The sequence below is a fragment of the Tachysurus vachellii genome, chromosome 3 (assembly GCF_030014155.1).
Source record: "Tachysurus vachellii isolate PV-2020 chromosome 3, HZAU_Pvac_v1, whole genome shotgun sequence".
Lineage (NCBI taxonomy): Eukaryota > Metazoa > Chordata > Actinopteri > Siluriformes > Bagridae > Tachysurus > Tachysurus vachellii.
In genome coordinates, this window is record NC_083462.1 from 30,998,908 (window position 1) to 31,020,249 (window position 21,342).

Here is a 21,342-nt window from a genome sequence, read left to right on the forward strand (position 1 = left end):
TGCAATATATACATCAAAACTAATACAAATATATATATTTATATTATTTATATTATTTATATTTTTATAAAAAAAATTAAGATTGATCTAAAAATGTTTTAGATTGATGAAATTAAATGTTTTATTATTATTATTTTTTAATATAGCTTGTTTAAGTAACCTATTAAAACTCACCACAGAAGCTATTCTTTATTAATAGTGATGCATTTGTTTTCCCATGGTTTAAAATCTGATTTAAATTTGAAACACTTCAATAGATTAGAGAATATAAACTAAATATGTTCAAATTGATTTATTAATACTTACACACCTTCTTTTTTATTGTGCACTTTATTTTAGGTATAAAATAGATCAGGCTTTAAAGGACCTGTGACAAAATAAATGCTTTCCAAATGGTATAATACAAAATAATCTCTGATCGACATTTCTGTCTTTTACACATACTCCCCAATGTAAACAAAATCACAGTGTATAGTTTATACACTATATGACTACAAGTCTCTGGACACCTGTCTTGTTTGTCTTGTCCTGCACTGTTTGCACCAGGTTGCACAGATGCACTTTATGTGGCTAGGACTACTTACTAAGTCCTTAGCTCTGTCTTTGTGTTATGTAGCACCATGATCCCGGAGAAACGTTGTCTCATTTCACTGTGTACTGCAACAGCTATATATGGTTGAAATGAACCATAAGGATGAGCAACAAGCCCATGTGGATGTGTTAAGCAGATGTCTACAAACATTTTGCTTTATAATGTAGGACCACACATTAACACACATGCAATGCTGGTGAAATATCACACGGGGTCACCATTAGGCTACATTGCAAAAATATATATATATATTTTTTAAACTCTCATTCCCAGAATGCAATATGATGGACCATTAAAAGATGAATGTGCAATGAAGTTGCCTGAATGAAAATAGGTTTAATGGTTTTATGGAAAGAAAATAAATAGTATGGAAAGAAATTGTAATTAGACAAAATATATGACTTATAGAGCACTGAACAGGGCTGAACAGGGTTCGGAAGAAATTCTTTTTTGCATGTAGGACACTTGTTGTAGGGATTGGGGAGAGAGAGAGAGAGAGAGAGACGTAGAAAGAGAGAGAGAGACATAGAAAGAGAGGAGGAGGAGGAGGCACAGGCACCACCACGGGTTTGTAGACACACGGCACTGTTGAGAATAGAAGCAGTCTTATTTTTTATGAACATTTCAATACCTTCATATATACTAATGCGGAAACCTGCCCTATAATGAGGACACACAGAGACAGAGGTCCAGACCTTGGGCGTTTAGAGTAGAATAGAAAACAACATGGCTGAGCAATGCTAGCTGCTCACTCGCTAGCTGAAGATCCGAGGTTCTTGTTCAGATAGATAAACGTGTCGCTGACAAATCATCGAAAGAAGAGAAATAACCTGAAATCTACGAGTTTTAAAAACAAACAAACGGAAGACTGAGTATCTGTCATGTTCGCCTGTTCTGGCTCGGCGCTTACAGACAGCATGGAGACACCGGCTAGGACAGCAGCGACTACCGCCGACTTCACCGTGGACAACGTAGAGAAGGTGAGAAAAGGACAAATACATGCTTTTACTCAATGATTTCAATCTGTACACACATAATGATGGAGTAAAAAATCCTGTTTGTATCGTCCTTGAGCCTCAGGACTCTCCATTAAGTCTAAGAAATGATCAGGAGGAACCTGCTATGGTTCCTCTGACTATCTGCATCACCATCTGCTGTATTGTGTACATCTTTATACACCTGATATAAACCTACCATCTCTTAGATTGATCTATAAAAAACCTTTATTATGTATTTATTCGTTTTTAGTTTCATTTCCAGCCAGAAATTCAGTTCAGCATCATTTAGTACACCATGTTTTTTCTCCAGTTGAAGCTTTAGTGTAGAAGAACAAGGAAGAACCTCACATATGACATGGAAAGGAAAGACCAAACATAAAAAGAAAGACAGCATATTTTTTTGCTAGCAGACATTATAAGATCATTTCAGAGATATAAAATTCAGTCCAAAGTAGCAGAATATTTGATTTGTGTCTCCAAATTTAACTTTATTTTCCATGATATTGTTAAAATTATTGGAGCGATCGTACAGTCGAAAGCAAATGTAACTTATCTGTGGTTTATATTTATCTTGTATCCAGTTTAGCCAAATTATAACAAACGCAGATTTTGTGCCAATTATTTTTCACATAACGATAATAAAAATAATTTATAATAAAAAAAAATATGCTGTGCTGTTTTCGAGACGGATTAGAATTGCGAGAATGCAAAATTGTTTGTGTGTAATTCTTGATTTTTGTTAGAAATTAAATTTTTGCACCATGTAATGTAGTGAATATATAACATTATCAAGGTCAATTGTTTTTTAGTTAGTCACACTAAGGTATTCAGATGGGTTTAAAGGTAGATGAAGGTAAGCTGATGGTCTAGTTCATGTCTGAATTCCGGTTTCTTTTATGTCTGCTTTAGTGCTCTGTGCTTCTCGAAAAGGCTAAAGGGTTAAACACGTCTGGTCTTCATTAGACCAAATACAGCACTGATGCTGAACTGAAAGAGAAAAATATTTTGGTCTGGTGTGATATTCGGATGGAAATAGGATGCACCTGATGGATGAACATGTGATGGAAACTGTTCTAATTCCGTCGAAACCTTCTCGCTGTCTTTCTGATGTTAAACACGTCGTACGCTATTAGTCTAAGCTAAAGATTGCACTTTCTCACTTGGTCGTCACAATCTGTTGTTATATTTCTATCCTGTACAGTCTCTCGTAACCGTACCCCTGATATAAGCTGCTTTGTCTTTTCTATTACGGCAACTTTAGATATGAATGATGATGATAGACTGAATCTGAAACTTAAAAAAAATGAGAAAATGTGTTGGTGTGCCAAGCTGACCTTTTTGATCCACTGCATTTTATGAGGACCGTTGGTGTGTGTGTTGTCTCTGGTCGGCAAAGGAGACTAAACCGAGAGACAGGAATGCTGGACAAAAGGTTGAGGTGGTGAAGATACCTTTTACTTAATATACAACACTTTAACTTGTGATCGATGTGTCTGGTGCTGTCACTGGTGAACAGCGGAGAGCATGGAGACACATGAAAATACCGGTTGTGAATGTTTAGCTGTCTCGGCAGGCTGAATTTTCACGTCATCATTTATCGATTCTCAGGCACAGTAAACAAAACAGCTTTTCAAGCTTTTAAAGAGCAGGACAAGTGAGACAGATTTAAGAATGAGCTAGGGTTTTAGGAGATTGTTGTGATTATGGTTTCTTGAATGGGAAAAGGAAAGATGGAGACTGTAGTTGGCTGATATTACAGAAAATAAATGGCTCTTCTTCTCTGAGTGGGAATTTCACAGATTTTCACCAATCTGTTTATAATCTATCAATAATTTTGCTCCAAGTGCTCAGCAAATTCATTTTTAAATTTTTGACCCTATTCCTCGGAGAGCAGAACATGCATCAAGCCTCTGCTTTTCCTTTCAAATCAGCCATTACCAACTTTGCTTTGCTTTGCATTATGATTCAAATTTAGACTTAAAGAAAACTCTTTGCTTCTTGAAAGGAGAAAATCGGTTTATTATTATAAATGTAAACGTATCAAAGGTAAGTGACTCACAAAGACTCCTTTTGGGATGATACTGTACGGTGATCTTTTTTTTTCTTCAAAAGTTAGGAGGAAAAAAGTCTTTACCCTTCATATTTATTAACCTATTAAAGTCATCATTGTAGAACGTGTGCTGATTTATAAACAATAGAATACGTTAGAATAAATTTATGCTTGACCAACTTTGGTTTTATTGTGAAGTCATTATCTTTAAAGAGAGCCCTTGATCTCTCGGTTTTGCTGAGTCTTCATTTTCTCTTAGCTTAATAGAGTCGCTGAAGATTTTTTTAAGGACAAAATATTGGAGTCACTCACATACACTAAAAACTGGTTCACACACCAAGCAAATTGCAGGACAACCCAGGATGTTTATTTTGCCTTTTTTGAGTTGACTGTAAATGGAGTAGTTTGGTCTTCAAATGCTAAATATAAAAGATATATAGTTTGGAGGGGTAAAAAAAAAAAATGCATAACCAGTAAAAATGTACAGAATTCATACAGGGGGGAAAAAAGGAGCAGTGAAAGGGGGTAAAAAAAAATCTTGCCTTATCTTGAGTGTCTCATTTGGTAAGTGTAAGAACAAGATATTATTCTCAGATTCAGTCCCAGATCATCACATCACTAATATGAATGTACTTGATGTGGCCTGTTATATAGTTAAGTCCATTTTCAGAATCAGAATCAGATTTATTGGCCAAGGGAATTTGAAATTTGGATTTTGGTTCCAGCACAAGATTGATTGGACAAGGAATTTGGTTCCAGCAGTTTGTGACTCTCAAAAGTACAGACATAAATAACACTATACTATACAAACTAAACAAGAAAACAATGCAGATGATGAGATACAATATAAACAGTATGAGTATAAGATATGAATATAGAATGAATAAAATATGAATATAGAATATGAGCGATCAGTTATGTACATAAAGTGTGGGAGTGCAAATAGCAATATTGTGCAATATTATGCTTTTGTACAATATACAGCAGCAGCAGTGTGTAATATACAGATGATTTGATGATTGACAGTCCTGATAATGCAGTACTTATGATAAGAAGTAGTGAATATAATTATGGTGAGTTGTTGATCAGGGTGATTGCCCGGGGAAAGAAACTGTTCCAGTGTCTGGCAGTTTTAGTAAGCAAGGTAAAAAATTTTTTAGGTGTTTCGGGTGTAATCGGCTTATTGAAATGCTGCACCGATGGGGGTGCCAATACTTTTGGAACTGATTGCATGCTTAATGCTGCCGTCTGATTTCTGTCACCTGTTTTTCTATAAATCTCTTTTTTTTTTTGCGTGTCTGCATATGTAGCTGTTTTGTGTTCTCTCCAGTTGCACAAAGACTGTTGTGTGCATCTGGTGCCTCTATATCTGTGCCTCTGATAGTGGTATTGTGTATTGTTTGGTGAGATGTACGGGTGGCTGGTAGTGAACGTTCTGAAACGGTACTGCTCAGATATAAAGAGGACGCACCGGGTTATTTATTTATGTCACATTGGTTTGATTGTCACATGTCACATTGGTTTGATTCACATCGGTGCTTTAACTGTTGCACATCGGTGCTTTAACTGTTGCTCAGCTTGTTGTTGGATTATTGATATTAGTAGCTGAGTAACTGCATTCTCAATCTACGCTGTTCTTACAACTGCTGTTAAGCGCTCAGCTGTTGCTACAGTCGGGTGGCAATGAGAGAGTGTCCTAGTAACCGCAATAACTAACAAGCCACAAGAAGATTGTCCCTGAGCCTTAGCCCAGATTCTACATGTCTCTGGAAATGTCCTGGATGAACGAACACCAGCGTTTAAGGGATGTCCCTCCACTGGATTTTAAAGTTTTTGAGTTTTTTCCACCTTGTCGATGAGGATGATTTGCAGTGACCATTTTTTTCTAATACTCAGTTTCCCAACACTTACTTCGGAAGACCTCCTGTCCTAGACATTTGAATGTTTTTCAAATAAAAAAAAAATTCTCTCTCTCTCAGAACTCTGACTTTTATCTATAAATGGATAAATAAACTATTTTTCTATTTTTATTTACCTATTTATCCATTTATAGTCATGTCTACTCACACACAAGTGTAGTATGACTCAGCAACAAACACAAGTTAACCAAGATACAAGTTTCTCTCTTTTCTAATGCTGACTATTACTTTACTTTTTTACTTCTTGGATACTTCTTGGTCCAGTTCATGTCTACACCAGATTTTACACCAGGCCTCTCTATGTTAATTAATATTTTTTTAATATTGTATAGCAAGTGATTGTATACTAGTATGGAAAACTTTCTATTATTAGACAATTGTTGTAGAACTAGTCATATTTATTAAGGTGGAGTGGAAATTCGCAGCCCGGTGCTGAACCCAAGAACCGCATGCTACTATTCTCACGAATATGAATGCAACTTGTACTCGGTTATGCACTTGTTAATGAAGAAAAGTAACCTGTGTGTGTGTTTTAGCTGATTTACGACATATCTGTTAAGACAAGACAAACATATCCACTGTGAAAACCACCTTAAAAAGACCTGGAAAAAACCCCATTGTCTTGGTACTTGGTAATCTCAGCCTCGGACTTCGTATCATGAGCTGTTGACTAAGTGTCTAATGCATCTGGCACACAAAATTGGAAGCACTTTGTCATCTGATTGATTGGATACTACTGGATTTCCAGATGACGTGTGTGTCGCACTTCAACGTTCCTCCTTGAAACAAAGCCGTCGTGACGCTCATGTGGATCAGCTAAACACTGGATTTTCCAAATGATGTGAAGTTCACAGGTTTGTTCATTTGCACAGCTTTCATAAAGGAAAGATCTGTGATTACATGCCAGTCTGTTTGTAGCGACTTTACATTGTCATGCCCTTAAACATTATACCGAACAAAACGAACTGTGATTGGTTGCTTTACATGTCAATCATATGGCGCTTTGGGCCAATAAATGATGCTGTTGAGTCCAGATGTTTTGGTGAGACAAGACAAGGTGCATGTCTCTCTAAGTCTGCCAGGAGAATCTAAAGATATGATCATTACATAATTTAATATTTGTAAATAATTCAATGATTTAAGGGAGGTGATATAATGATAACTTGAAGGCTGTGTCAAAATAAAAAGCAGCGCTTTCACCCTCTTTAGTTTATTAATATGACCTTGAAATTGAAATGTCCAGGATTGTATAAAGTTTATCAACTCTTAAAACAGAGGGCTTCTATTATTGTCTTTTTTTTTTTTTTTTTGTAGTACAATATTCAGGATTTTTGGATTATTCTATACGTATAGACCGTATTTCACAAGGAGGATTTAATTTGTGTGTTAAAATGGCGAAACACTCAATGAACTCCTCTTACATTCTCTGGTCAGACGGTGTAGGAAGGTGTGTGTGTGTGTGTGTGTGTGTGTGTGTGTGTGTGTGTGTGTGTTGGGGAGGGGGTGTTGGAGCTTAAGCTTGACTAATTATATCTTGCACAGTGTGTACTGGGAATTGGTTGCCAGTAGCAACCTGAGGTGTGTTTTTCTCTACGCTGAGTGCTCATAACAGTCAACAAGCACACTGTAATGTCATCCTTCACACACACACACACACACACACGCACACACAGGAACAAATGGAAATGTACACATAAACCTGAGACACCGGACCTCCGGATTTGTAATGAGAATTTAAATAAAAAACCAGCGGCGGCAGCTTCAGATGTAATGACTTTATATAATGAGCGATTAAAATGCCTCCTCACTGTTTTTCTAAAGAGATCACCTGATCCGTCCGTGATCTTTACCGTGACGCCTAACACATTTTGTTGTTTTATCAACCACATGTTATTCTAGCCGGCCCTCTCCCTGACAGATACACAAACACACCAATAATAACCAAGTGTAGGCAAATCCTCAGCTTATGTTTTCTCAGAGCACTTCAGCATTAGTTAGTTAGACATTTTACCTGGTAAAAGATGTAATACGCATCAGTGAACGACGGATGAAAACCAAAGGCTTTGAGCGGCTTCTGAAAACGGTCGATCCTCGTTATGGCTTATATTATTCAACACAAATATTATACATATTTTTCCAACCCTGCTTTTCTTCAACTATATTCAAGATACATAGATTAACTAAACTAGATTGAGACGGTACTTCACTCTAAGTGCTCTCTGTTCCTCTTCTTCATCAACAGGGAAAAGCGTGGTGGTGGTTTTGTTCAGGGACTCGATTATATATATATAACAAATATGGAAATCTTTGGTTATTCTTTTTAATTTAATATCAATATTTGAGCAGCACTTAATCCAGAAAGAGTCAAGACCTAATTTAACTTATTATATATTTGCCTTCGTCTACGTTATCCTGAAGTCTGTAGCTACGATTGTGATTATTCCAAAAAAAAAATAAATAAATGTATCTAATATTGTTTCCAGCGCTTGTCGTCAGAAGCAATGTCAGGCGAATAAATTAGCTGGGAGACAGACCGTGGGTGTTATGTAGCTAAGGCTAATGCAGTGTCCGTGGACCGTTCGCACCGCAGGGAGTCTCTGTGATTAATGGCCGGGTGAGTGGTGCGCAACACAAGAACGGAGAGTGAGTCATCCACGAGCACCTCTCACTATCTCTCGTCTCTCACACTCGCTCTTTTATACAGAGCCTGGCTCGCTCCAGCCTCACTGTCAGTCATTCAGGCCCAACACACAGCTACGCAGATGCCTTATGCACAGGAACCAGTGTAGCTGGAGGTTGTCATAGCAACATGCCCGAGGGGTCACTGTAATCTAAATCATGTACTCTGTAGTACGGATTTATATCAAAAGGCAAGATGGAACTAAACAATGCGCGCACACACACGCACACACACACACACACACACACACACACACACACTTCCATTAGTATATAAGCAGTTCCAGTGTTCTGGAAGTTAATTAATAGCGAATCTCCTATTTTCCCCAAAGCTCCTCTTACTGGTTAAATTACAAAAGTTAAAACTTTTCATCTAATTCATTTCTAATATACTTCTTGTCTTGCTGATTAAACAGCATTTAAATAGTGAACTTTAAATGTCAGATGTTTCGTTCTGTATCATGTTGCTTAGAATTTTCTGCAGCTACAGTACTCTGCTTCACGCCAGGGCTGATCCGGCAGCTTTAGATGCTTCACAGAGTATTTTGTTTGTTCTCAGAACCTGTTTGTTGTAATTAACAATCCGTCGATAAGTATTTCCTGGCTCTTCCCACAAACCATGATCCTTTAATTAATCACTTTTTTTTTTAAGATCTCTTCCTTGACTCACTTGCAGTCTTTTTCTCTCCCTAGCTTTGTCACTCTCCTTCTCATTCCTCTTTGTCGTGTCTTCACTCACCTTATCTGTCACTCTGAGGGATGAATTTCTGTCTCTTATTTAAATGATGGTGTGCTGAGCTCGTCTCAGTGTTCTCACGAGTCACAGAATAGTAGTAGCCTGATACCTAGTTGTACGTTGACTTTTTTTTTTGTGCCATAGATCATTAAAATCCCATTTGAGACAAGAATCGTTATCCCTGACTCCTGAGATATGTTCTTCACTCGTATAACCGTGTCTGTCTTGTTCTCCCCTGTTTTTCTCTGTATCTCAGGCTCTGCACCAGCTGTATTATGACCCGAACATTGAGAATAAGAACCTGGCTCAGAAGTGGCTGATGCAGGCTCAGATCTCTCCTCAGGCCTGGCAGTTCTGTTGGGCTCTGTTGGGTCCTGACAAGGTGAGAACATTCTGTACAGCATGTATTGTGCAAGGTGTTGCTTTTGTTGCTTATCTCAACCCATTTGCTGTTTACTTTTTCCCCCCTTCATTTATATTTTTACGTCTATGGCATCCGGTGCGACTTGCATATATATTATTTATATACGGAGCAGTTGAGGTTTAAGAGCCTTTTCCTTTTTTTCCCCCTTTTTCCTTGCTTTTATTATTCCGATGCCTTTCGGTGCTCATTGTCATGGGTTCACTAACACAATTTCTGTATTTTACCTTTAATGCTAAAAAAGATAATAAATGATACTGAGGCTTTAACCCTTTCTAAGTGGAACAAAGCTGATCCTGAAATCTGCCTATTTTTCTGTCTCTGCTCCTCATTTACTAAAAGGTTTGCAGAATATTTATATAATAATAAAAACAAGATCATAAAACATTAAACTTCCAAAGTAATGCCCTTTAGGCTTTTTAATTGCTTTAATAATTGAGTTGATGCTTTAATTGGACTCTATACTGAAGTAGTGTCACAGAAGCAGAAGTGTTATACTGAATATCAGCACATCTTTAAAAAGAAATTAACCGTAACTGAAATTTCAGACACAACATGAACAATTTGATTATATCATATTACACTAGATATTGATATTTCGGATGTTTAAAGAAGCCACAGTTTAGTGTTTTGCATAGTGTTTTACACAATATGCCCCTTTTCCACCAAAAAGAACCGGGTGCTGGTTCAGAGCTAGCACTGGTGCTGGTTCAAAGTTGGTTCCACTGGTGAACCTTCTAAGAACCGGTTTGTCTTTCCACCGGCTAGAGAGCATCACAGAGCCAAGTCTGACGTCACTGTATACGTGTCACGTGTCTCAGCAACGTTAGCGCAGCAGCGGCAAACACAAACACCAACAATGGCGGACGTTGCTTTACTGTTAATGCTCATGGCTTTGTGAACCTACATTAACATCCAAACGCGGCGAATCCAACGTGTACGTGCGGCTCCATGTAATCTGTATAAACGGAGGTTGTAATCGAGAAAGTACATAACGTTATTTTATCATTAACACAGAAAAAAGTTAGCCTTAGCATGTAGTTACTTACAATCATGTGTGCTGATAATGTATCATATCGCGGTAAAGTAAAAGTGTATTAAACATTAGTATACTTAAGGTACATTAACAAAAGCGCTAACAGTAGCTCCGCCCACAGCCCCTGACACAAGCGGTTCTTAAGTCTAGACCAGCAACGTTTTGGTGCTACTTAAGAACCACTTTTCCTGGTTCAGAGCCGGTGCTTTGGCTGTCGAAAAAGAAAGAACTGGTTCTAAATTAGGCTCCGAACCAGCACTCAAACTGCCTCGGTGAAAAAGGGGCAATAGTGTTTTGCATTGTTTTGCCATGGCGATGCTCAGACCAACTGACTGTAAGTCTAGTAACTATTCAGAAATGTCTTAAGTACATATTTTTCTCTTTCCACTTCCTTGCTCAGGTCCCTGAGATCCAGTACTTTGGTGCCAGCGCTCTACACACTAAAATCTCACGCTACTGGAGTGACATCCCTGCCGAACAGTACGACACCCTCAAGACGCAGCTTTTCTCCCAGATTGCGCTGTTTGCCTCAGGCTCTAAAATCGTGCTGACTCGGCTCTGTGTGGCCCTGGCTTCACTGGCACTTAACACTATGCCCGAGGCGTGGCCTGGTGCCATCTCTGAGATGGTGCGTGTCTTCCAGGAAGAGGGGAGCACCGTGGACGGGCGCGCTCGCTGCCTGGCACTGCTGGAACTCCTCACTGTGTTGCCCGAGGAGTTTCAGACCAGCCGGCTGCCTCAGTACCGTCGGGGGCAGGTGCGGGGCGCTCTGGGCCGAGAGTGGGCATTTGTTTACCCTCTGCTCCAACAGCTACTGCGCCAAGCCGACTCTCCGGCGCCGGTGAAGGCGCGTGCACTTAAGTGCCTGTCCAGCTGGGCCTTGCTGGATGTGCCGCTCAGCGAGAGCGAGGGTTTGCTGGAAGCCAGCTTTGCTGCGCTGAATGACCCTGAACTTTTTGACGCTGCCGTGGAGGCCATCGTCAATGCCATCTCACAGCCTGACTCTCAGAGGTGAGTCTCACGCAGGATTATAGCCATTGAGTTAGATTAGAAATTTGATTGTTTGTAGAATTGGTTTTGATGAAAAGAGAAAAAGGGGTTGTTTGATTCACCATTTACATACAACATTACATCAATATTTTTATACTGAGGCTGAAACGCAGCAGCACAATTTATCAAGATAAAACACATTTCTGATTACGCAAATGATTTCATGCTTGTCCTCAATCTGGAAACATATTTATTTATTTATCATGCTGTTAATATGTTATTGCATTACCTTAGCTAGTACTTTTAGGTTTCCAGGGAAACAGATAATGGGATCGGGCAGCACAATGGAGCTTCAGTTTGCTTAGTGACCTAAAGAGAAAAGTTGTCATCTGTCCACACATTGAGAGGACTTTTTTCGCTGGGTGTTTGAGCTAAAAACATATGGCAATGACAAGACTCCCAGCAACTCCTTATCAACATTTCATAGTGACACACGTGTGCGTGCGTCTCTGATCCTGAGTCAGAAAAAAGCAATTAAATTCAGAATGGTGTGATTTTATAATAGGAATGAAATAACTGAAACCGTTCTCATTCTTTTTCAAAGAAAATGAGATCTGAGCTTGCTTGTAAGAGAGAGGGTTTGCCTTCTAGTATCTATGGGAGATTTAATTATTTATAAATAGTCAAAGGTGAAATCTATATGGAAAGAGTGACTGTAGAGTAAGAAAAGCGTGTTCGTATATGCGCACGAGTGTGTGTGTGTGTGCGCGCAGACCTGAGACGGGGAGTGAAAAAGCACAGCATATGCGTGTTCGTATATGTGAAAAAGCACAGCATATGCGTGTTCGTATATGTGCACGAGTGTGTGTGTGTGTGCGCGCAGACCTGAGACGGGGAGTGAAAAAGCACATCGAATACAGACATCGGAAGACGAGGGGAAAACTAAGACGAGGGACCAAACAAGAACAGTCAAAGAGGGGCTGGAAGAAGGGGAGTGGTGTGTTGGGGGATTAGGTTGGCTGCCGTTTCCATGGAGACAGTGAGGTGGTGATGTCTAGTGCTGTGTTTGGTACAGATGTGGTGAGCTCTCCCTTACTGCAACACCCCTATTACGCCCCCTCCCAGTCTAAACACAAGAGAGGTGGAGAGAAAAAGAAAGGATCGAGCACAGGGAGCAAGGGGTCCAAGCAGGATTCCATTTTAGTTTTCTTACCCAAACATGCAGCTGTGGTGTTTGTGTATTTTCATTAATCCTAAACGTACTAGCATGAACAGAAGAAAGTGGGCGGGGGGGAACAACACCACCTTAAAATGCGATAACACTCGCGTTCCTCACCTCAGCTCCTTTCTTGTTTTGTTGTTTGAACCTTTTGCTTGCCGTGTAATTAGAAACCTGGAGCCGTCCTATTTATATCCTGTTTTCTGTTATATTAGGAAAAAAGCCAGCTGAGCCAGAAAATGATGCCCATCTGCTGCCTCCAAATCAAAGTGAAATGCGTAAACCTTCTGCTTTCTGTATTTGCAGATCATTAGTAGTACGTTTGGCTGTAGCACAAGGCTATGTTTCCCTTTAGCTCTGTACACAGAGAGACACTTGGAGGCTAAGAGGCTTTATTGTAATCAGCTACATAGCATGTGTAACATCATTTCTAACTATGCATAATTAATTAAATCTATTTCAAGCCCAGCACTAGTCCAGCAATTTCTTAGCCACAGCGATCTGCTACACCATACGAGACGGTGACCAGACAAATCAAGACGTGCGGTGTTCACTATGAGGTTAACGTGGTGTAACCTTTTCTGTATTGTTTGCCTCTCTAGTGTATGTGCGAAACGGTGTACGTGAAATAGAGCAAGGGAAGAGGCCTGTTTAGTTTGAACTCACTCACAACAGGCAGATTGTGATTTCAGATGGTGAATTAGCAACGAAGTAATAACTGGAAAAAAATAGTGAACATATCACAGAGTGCTCAGTCATCGCTGTATCATGGCGATGACTGAGCACTCTGTGATATGTTTACTATTTTTTACAAGTTATCTGGCCAAAAGTAAACGGACACTATTCATGTTAATGCCAATGGGTTTGTGATTGGACAGTGATTCAGTGCTCAGGTTTCTAAACACTTTTGGTCATGTAGTTTATAGCAGTCCTAGGGACACAAGTACAGCAAGAAGATTTTGAGGCAGTGACGGTGGAAAAAAAATGCGTGAGACGTGTCTACTGATGATAAACAATTTCGGGAAAACGTTGTCGTATAGGCAACCTGCCACATCAAACTACCTCAACGTTTTGTTGTGTTATTCATTCATTCATTCATTCATTCATTCATTTTCTACCGCTTATCCGAACTACCTCGGGTCACGTCAGGCGTCATCAAGGCAGGATACACCCTAGACGGAGTGCCAACCCATCACAGGGCACACAGGAAACCGGAGTACCCGGAGGAAACCCCCGAGGCACGGGGAGAACATGCAAACTCCACACACACAAGGCGGAGGCGGGAATCGAACCCCCAACCTTGGAGGTGTGAGGCGAACGTACTAACCACTAAGCCACCGCGTCCCCATCTATTGTGTTATATCTCGTATAAATCACACTATATAGGCGTGTGTATTTATATGCAAAGAAACAAAGCATTTTTATACACCTGCTAATTATTATTCTTTCATTTCATGACCCATTATTTTTGTCTGTCAGCTGAAAGTGGTATTAGCATCATGCCTGTTTCAAAGCTTGAAATGTCTTTTCTATTAACTTCAATGCTTTGTGTAAAAAAAAAAAAAAAAAGCAATAAGAAATGTAATTGAACACCTGGCAGCTCAAAGTAAGGCTGTATGTGTTGTTTGGTCTTGTCTGAGATGCTCAACTGGAGTGAAGACAATGCCAATGCAAGCTCCTCCTTTTCCACCCTATACCAGTATAGAGAGGGAAAGGTTATGTGAGTTCAACTGGAAGAGTCAAATATGACGAAGAATAAGATGACAGCCTGCGTGTTATTTGTACCACCAAACCCACAGTGCCAGTGTTCTGTCAAGGGACCAGCATGGCTGCTTTTAATCCCAGTGGAGTACGGGAAAATACACACACACACACACACACACACAGCAAGCAGATGGGGCTTGTGCCACTATTAGAGTGAGCTGAGACTCAGTGTGTGCTTGTTATCAATATACCCCTAATGCATCACAATATTTCCCTCATATGTTAAATTTTGTTTTTTAAAAGTCTTGACTGTCAATCTTCTATGTCCATATTTTTCCTTCACCTATTGTCTCTTCTCTCTGCTTTTCCTTGTTGTTATTTCTCCAATTGGCCTAACCGAATGCATCTTGTTGCCAGGCAACTCGTTTCATCTGTCTCCTGGTGTCTGAGTATAATTGCAGTATTTTGGGGGAGTGGAAAGGGAAGGATTGTGCGAGACAGGGAGAGACGAACACTAGGTTCTGCTTGAGAGTGTGTGAGATCAAACTATGAAACTTTCAGATCCCTCAGAGATGCAAAAATCTGTAGATGGAAAGCAGAAGGTGGACGGATGGACGCACTTGGATCAGCGGTGGCTGAAAGATGACGATAAATGACTGCGGGCAGACGAAGATGATTCAATGGTTTGAACTGATTGGATTTGAGGTCAAAGAGCTTGAGGATAATGAAATAGAGGATTAGTTTAGATTAGACTTTGGTTTGTATGGATGATGGCCGAATTTCTGTCTTAAACAGGGTTTCCACGGGGTCATAAAAAGTCATAAATTTAACAATAAGAATTTAAGGCCATAAAAAGACATAAAAACATCCGGATTTTCCATACAATGTCATAAAAAACATTTAGCCACGTCTTAAATTGATATGCTCGTCAATTAATTTGTTCTTCAATCAAAATGCGCTCGCGGCTGCAATGGCATTCATTTGTTTGGCCTGTTGTAGTTCTGTATGAGGAATCTGGGTGGTATCACACTGGTATCACAGCGTTCCAGAACTACAAGGTCCATGCGGCAGCATACAGACTTGTCGGAAGGACTTTCACAGAAACCCGCGCGAACTCCGAACATACTGTATCATACCGAGTCACTGCTTAGTTTAATTGAAATCATCCTGGCTATCACAATGGGAAAATGTACCTTTAACGATCTGTGGCTCGAAGACGGTGCGTTTAGTAGCTGGCTCAAGCCCGTCGCTAACAATCGGTATCAAGCCTATTGCACTCTGTGTAAGAAGACGTTGGAGCTGTCTAGTTTAGGCATAAAAGCCTTGAAGTCGCATGCAAAGTCGGAAAAGCATATCGTTGCTGTAAAAGGCCTGCAGCGGGTGCAGGCGTTCCGTCAGTTTTGTTCGGCTCCGTCACTAACGTTACCCGGTCAAGTACAGCGCGGGATTCCGTTTCTGTCGCATCCAGGGTCACACACACTGGTTTCGGATCAACCTCCACACTGAAAGCGGAGGTCCTGTGGGTGTTGAATACTATAATAGAATTACTCTTTAAATAATAAAACTTGTTACTGTCAATGAAAGTCAATAATAAAGACTTTTGAAAGGAATTTTAATGACTGAAGTTATTTATCGTAATTCGTGTAGGTCATAAATTCAAATCATAATGGTCATAAAAAGGTCTTAAAAAGTCTTAAATTTGACTGATTAAACCCTGAAGAAACCCTGTAAAATGACCATAAAACCTTCTACTCTCTCTCTCTGATGCAGTCTTGTATAAGGAAGAAAAACCCAAGATAAAGATTATAAAAATGAATGGATTGGAAGCAATTCAAAACTGTTTTATTTGTTTAGCTTTATTTTCAGTAATGGACAGTGAAGCAAAGCAGCTTTAAAGGAAAATATTATTTCAGGATATACATTTAAATTTTAAATTTGCACATCATTATTGATAAATAGCCAAAAATCAAAAAGGAGCCTTATGTATTTGCAGTGATGCAACACCAGATCATCTGAGATCTCTCAAAGTATAAAATGATTTCTTTTGTTTTAATCAGCTGAATTAAAAGAAATCTCTGTATCAGTTGGAAACATCGACGTAGCTGAGAATGTTTGAGCAATCCTGCAATTTATTTGTTGTTTGTTTTGTTTCTGGTTAATGAGATTTTGTCTGAAACTAATCGCTCTTTTTTTTTTTTTAATATTATGAAAATTGCAGTATTCTGTTTTTGTTTTATGTGTTTTTGGAGACACTACAAACCTCCAATTCCATAAGGTCACATTCCCAGAACAGGGGATGTGATGCAGACGGGGCAAAGAGATGCAGATTTATTTTTATTTATTTATTTATTTTTATTATTTCTTGTGACTCTCCTCTGCCTCCATCACATTTTTCTCTCTCTTGTGACTCTCCTTTGCCTCCATCACATTTTTCTCTCTCTCTCGTGACTCTCCTTTGCCTCCATCACATTTTAAACAGGTTCAGACATTTACATTTACATTTACATTTACGGCATTTAGCAGACACTCTTATCCAGAGTGACTTACAACTGAGCAACTGAGGGTTAAGGGCCTTGCTCAGGAGCCCAGCAGTGGCAGCTTGGTGGACCTGGGGTTCGAACCCATGACCTTCCGATCAGTAGCCCAACAAAGGGAATAGAATCCATCATCACATGATCTTCCTTCTCTCATGTCCTGCTTGCCCTTATCTATAATCTAGTCTCATCACATAGTAAGGTATAATTGGGTATAAGGGGTTGGATTCACTGCCGCTCCACGATCCCTGAGGCGAAGTGTCCTTCTGCGAGACAGCATTCCATCTTGTTTCTTGACATGTTATTGATTGTCTCTGACCTTGAGCCTGTGAATTCTGGGAGAATGTAACAATGCTGTAGTAATTACACTGAGTGCTGTGGAGTGCCGTGTACTCTACATCTCATGTAATGGGTATCTTTTCGAGTTGACATCAAGTGTGCAGCTAAAAGATGAGTACCCTGAGTGTTAGTCCAAAAGTGCTCAACCTGACATCTCCTGCCAAAACATGTCTCTGTCACTCTCATATAATTGCATAGAGACCTGCTAGTACAAATATAGAGTAGAAGAGAGTCTCCTGGAATAAAGAAACTCGTGTATGTTGTGTAAATCGTAGTCTTTCGTAACAGTCTGGAGTGTAGTTACTGGACTGAGATACTCCTTCACCCTGCGGCACTCAGAGCAGACACATTGTTCTTTTCAAAACGTCTGAAATTCACTTTTACAAAAAGACCTTTTTACAAGGTGTTGAATTCAAGTGCTTCTACAAGTTCCCTCAGGATTGAATGATTGCTGAAATGAATGAAAAATTAAGCAATCTCTGTCTTTTTTTTAATTAATTAAAATTAATTTAATTAATTAATTAAAGGTGGGGCATGGTGGCTTACATGGGGGTCACAGTCCAGTGACTTCTGTGCCGGTCCCAAGCCCGGATAAATAGAGAGGGTTGCGTCAGGAAGGGCATCCGGCATAAAACATTGCCAAATCTAACCATGCGAATTGTCAGTAATATCAGCAAGAATCAAGGGGAAGGCGTACAGGACAGTGGTGAGACCGGCCATGCTGTATGGTTTAGAGACAGTGTCACTGAAGAAGAGACAGGAGTCGGAGCTAGAGGTAGCCGAACTGAAGATGTTGAGGTTTTCTTTGGGAGTGACAAGATTGGACAGGATTAGGAACGAGTACATCAGAGGGACAGCCCATGTTGGACGTTTGGGGGACAAAGTTAGGGAGGCAAGATTAAGATGGTTTGGACATGTTCAGAGGAGGGAGAGTGAGTATATTGGTAGGAGAATGTTGGACATGGAGCTGCCAGGCAGGAGGCAAAGAGGAAGGCCAAAGAGGAGGTATATGGATGTAATTAATGAGGATTTGAAGCTAGTGGGTGCAAGTGTTGAGGATGCAGAAGATAGGGTTAGGTGGAGAGAGATGATTCGCTGTGGCGACCCCTGAAGGGAAAAGCCGGAAGAAGAAGAAGAAGAAGAAGAGGGGCATGGTGGCTTAGTGGTTAGCACGTTCGCCTCACACCTCCAGGGTGTGTGGAGTTTGCATGTTCTCCCCGTGCCTCGGGGGTTTCCTCTGGGTACTCCGGTTTCCTCCTCCGGTCCAAAGACATGCATGGTAGGTTGATTGGCATCTCTGGAAAATTGTCCGTAGTGTGTGATTGTGTGAGTGAATGAGAGTGTGTGTGTGTGTGTGTGTGTGTGTGCCCTGCGATGGGTTGGCACTCCGTCCAGGGTGTATCCTGCCTTGATGCCCGATGACGCCTGAGATAGGCACAGGCTCCCCGTGACCCGAGGTAGTTCGGATAAGCGGTAGAAAATGAGAGAGAGAGTAATTAATTACATTTTTTTTTTTTTTTTTGAGGAAATTTTCCAAATGACAGCAGATTTTATGCAGATTTGGGCAAAGACGTGTCATTTTGAGGTCATCACAGCACGCATTCAGTCCTCTTCCATTCACATGCAACAAACATGATTACATGTGTCTCTTCACTGATAGTTTAAAACTAGAATCATGTGCTTCTGATTTAACCAATTCAATTAGGTCTTTCCAAAAAAAAATCTTTCATCTCAGTTTTGAATAAAACCTTATTTTAGGCAATTTTGGCAACAACAAAGACAAAAATACTGGAGGGACTAATTCATTCCACTGTAAACACACTTGGGTATGAGCCAAAACCGCTGCTTTAAACCGGAAAGTTGAAGATCTAGGCAGTGTTTTTTTCCCCAATTGTGCAGTTTCAGTGAGTCCGTCTCGGCTGTACACATCTGTTCTTGGCTAACAGGCGTGAAGCTGGATGTGGTCTGTTGTAGCACATCTTCCTCAAAGTTCCTCCTGTGTTCTTCACTGTGCTGTGATGCTGTTCTGCTCACCACGGTTGTAACGAGTACCTGTTTGACTTAATGTAAACTTACTTTCAGCTCTGACCAGGCTGCTCATTCTCTTCTAATCTCCGTCATCAACAACTGATGCTCACCGGATGCTATTGTCTTGCATGGAAATCCATGTAGATCAGCAATTTCTAACACTTTTACACCATGATTTTAATATTGTGTGCATTCGTGTTGCATTCATGTTAAATGTAAAGTTTTTTTTTTTTATATAAATGCAGTAATGATTATGGTGTTGTATTAGACACACAAGAATATTGTACATTACCGTCATCATGTAAACATCTTATACATTACACTTTTTTTTTTTTTGGGATGAAACATCCATCCTTGCTCTACATTACATATTTATTCAGTATATTTCATAGAATTGTTCTAATAAGAGTTTTACCAAACTGTGTGCATGAAATCATTTGCCTCCTTTTCTGCTAATGTGTAGAGAAAGGAAACATGGTTTCCTTCTTTTCTCTGTCTCACGGGTGAGTTTTTATTTGTAATCTAAGGCAGGTCAGGTATGTTGTACATCAAGCAGCACAAAGGTCATTTAGACAAAAAGTTAAAAGCTCAGATTGACACACTTGAATTTGTTGACACAAACTATATGTCTAGAAATGCCTAATAAACTTAAAAAGCGGTATTTTTTTTGTTTCAGGTATCTGAACACTTTACTGAAGTTGGTTCCTCAAGTGTTGCAGCTGCAGGAGCAACTACGAGAAGCTGTACAGAACGGAGATATGGAGACGTCACACGGGATCTGTCGAATCGCTGTCTCACTGGGAGAAAACCATTCCAGGTACATACAGAATATAAAGCATGTAAAGCATCATCATCATTCGGTCTGTTTTACAGTATCTGTCCGAAAAGCGTGTTCTGTTTTCATCACATGCAGAGAGGGAAAAGCAACAACGCCACGTACTTTTAAACACCCAAACGTTGTTATGTGAGTTTGCTAGCCGGATAGTTTGAAATTATGGAAAGTGGAGACATTAGGTTTAAATTTCTTTTATTTTTGCTGTCCATCTGTCTGAGATTAGTTATGTTGAATATAAGAATATATTGGTTGAATGAGATTTACATTGCATGATCAGTGTAACCAGCAAATGAACTGACTTGATTTTAGAATTTATCCAAATAGGCAAAAGGTCACAGCTATTCTTCAGTAGCTTCCTCTATGTGTAAAGGTTATGTTAAGGGCATTACAGGCATAAAAAACATTAAGAACTAGACTACTATAATTCCACTTGTTTTATGTTTTTATAATTTTTTTTATTCATTTACTTTAGTATTCTTAAAAATCCTCTGTCTCTTCAGAACAAGTCTTTATTTTTTTTTCCATTGTTGAGAATTTTATTAACTTAAATTTGAGAGTCAAGGTAAACATGGACTGATTCATAATCAGTATGAATATTTCAAATATTTATTTTTTGGCCAGATCATCTAACCCCTTTGTGTGAAAATGTGTGTGCTGTTGAGGTTAATTATGCGCGACACACTCAATACACCCAGACTTTAGCGTCACACTGATTGGAGCCTTGTAAACAATTTCACTTAACCATAATGTGATATTTCCATGTGTTGCATTTTTACAATACTGATTTGTGATGTGTTTCTGGATGATCCCCACCCCTGTGTAAAATTATACAGGGCTCTTCTGGAGCAGGTGGAGCACTGGCAGAGTTTCTTGGCCCTGGTTAATATGATTATGTTCTGCACTGGCATCCCTGGCCACTATCCCGTCAACGAGACCACAAGCTCTCTTACACTGACATTCTGGTACACTTTGCAGGTATGGACCTCTTTTTAAAACTGATTTGTTTTGTTTTTGGCTTGATGCTGATCTTTTCCTCCCCACTAGTTTGTGCATGTGTGAATACTGTTAGTAAACGCACATGCATTTATTTTATATATGCTATGTGGCCAAAATTTTGTGGACACTTCACCATCATACCCATATGTGCTTGTTGATATGCTTCCTTTTACTGTTATAATGAGCTTCGCTCTTCTGGCTTTCCATTAGATGTTGGAGTGTGTGTGTCTGTGGGGATTAGTGATCATTCAGCTACAAGAGCGTTA

The 21,342-nt window shown here is 39.6% G+C and overlaps 1 protein-coding gene across 1 annotated transcript in view; it reads left to right on the top strand.

Moving 5' to 3' along the window:
- Window positions 1-945: 945 nt before the first annotated feature.
- Window positions 946-21,342, top strand: part of ipo13b (importin 13b) — a 43,671-nt gene continuing 23,274 nt past the window's right edge. Inside the window, exons 1-5 of the mRNA XM_060866743.1 lie at window positions 946-1,572; window positions 9,231-9,356; window positions 10,832-11,442; window positions 19,922-20,062; window positions 20,914-21,055. Coding sequence (XP_060722726.1) covers window positions 1,474-1,572; window positions 9,231-9,356; window positions 10,832-11,442; window positions 19,922-20,062; window positions 20,914-21,055 — 1,119 coding nt within the window. The 5' untranslated portion in view covers window positions 946-1,473. The remainder of the gene's footprint in view (window positions 1,573-9,230; window positions 9,357-10,831; window positions 11,443-19,921; window positions 20,063-20,913; window positions 21,056-21,342) is intronic.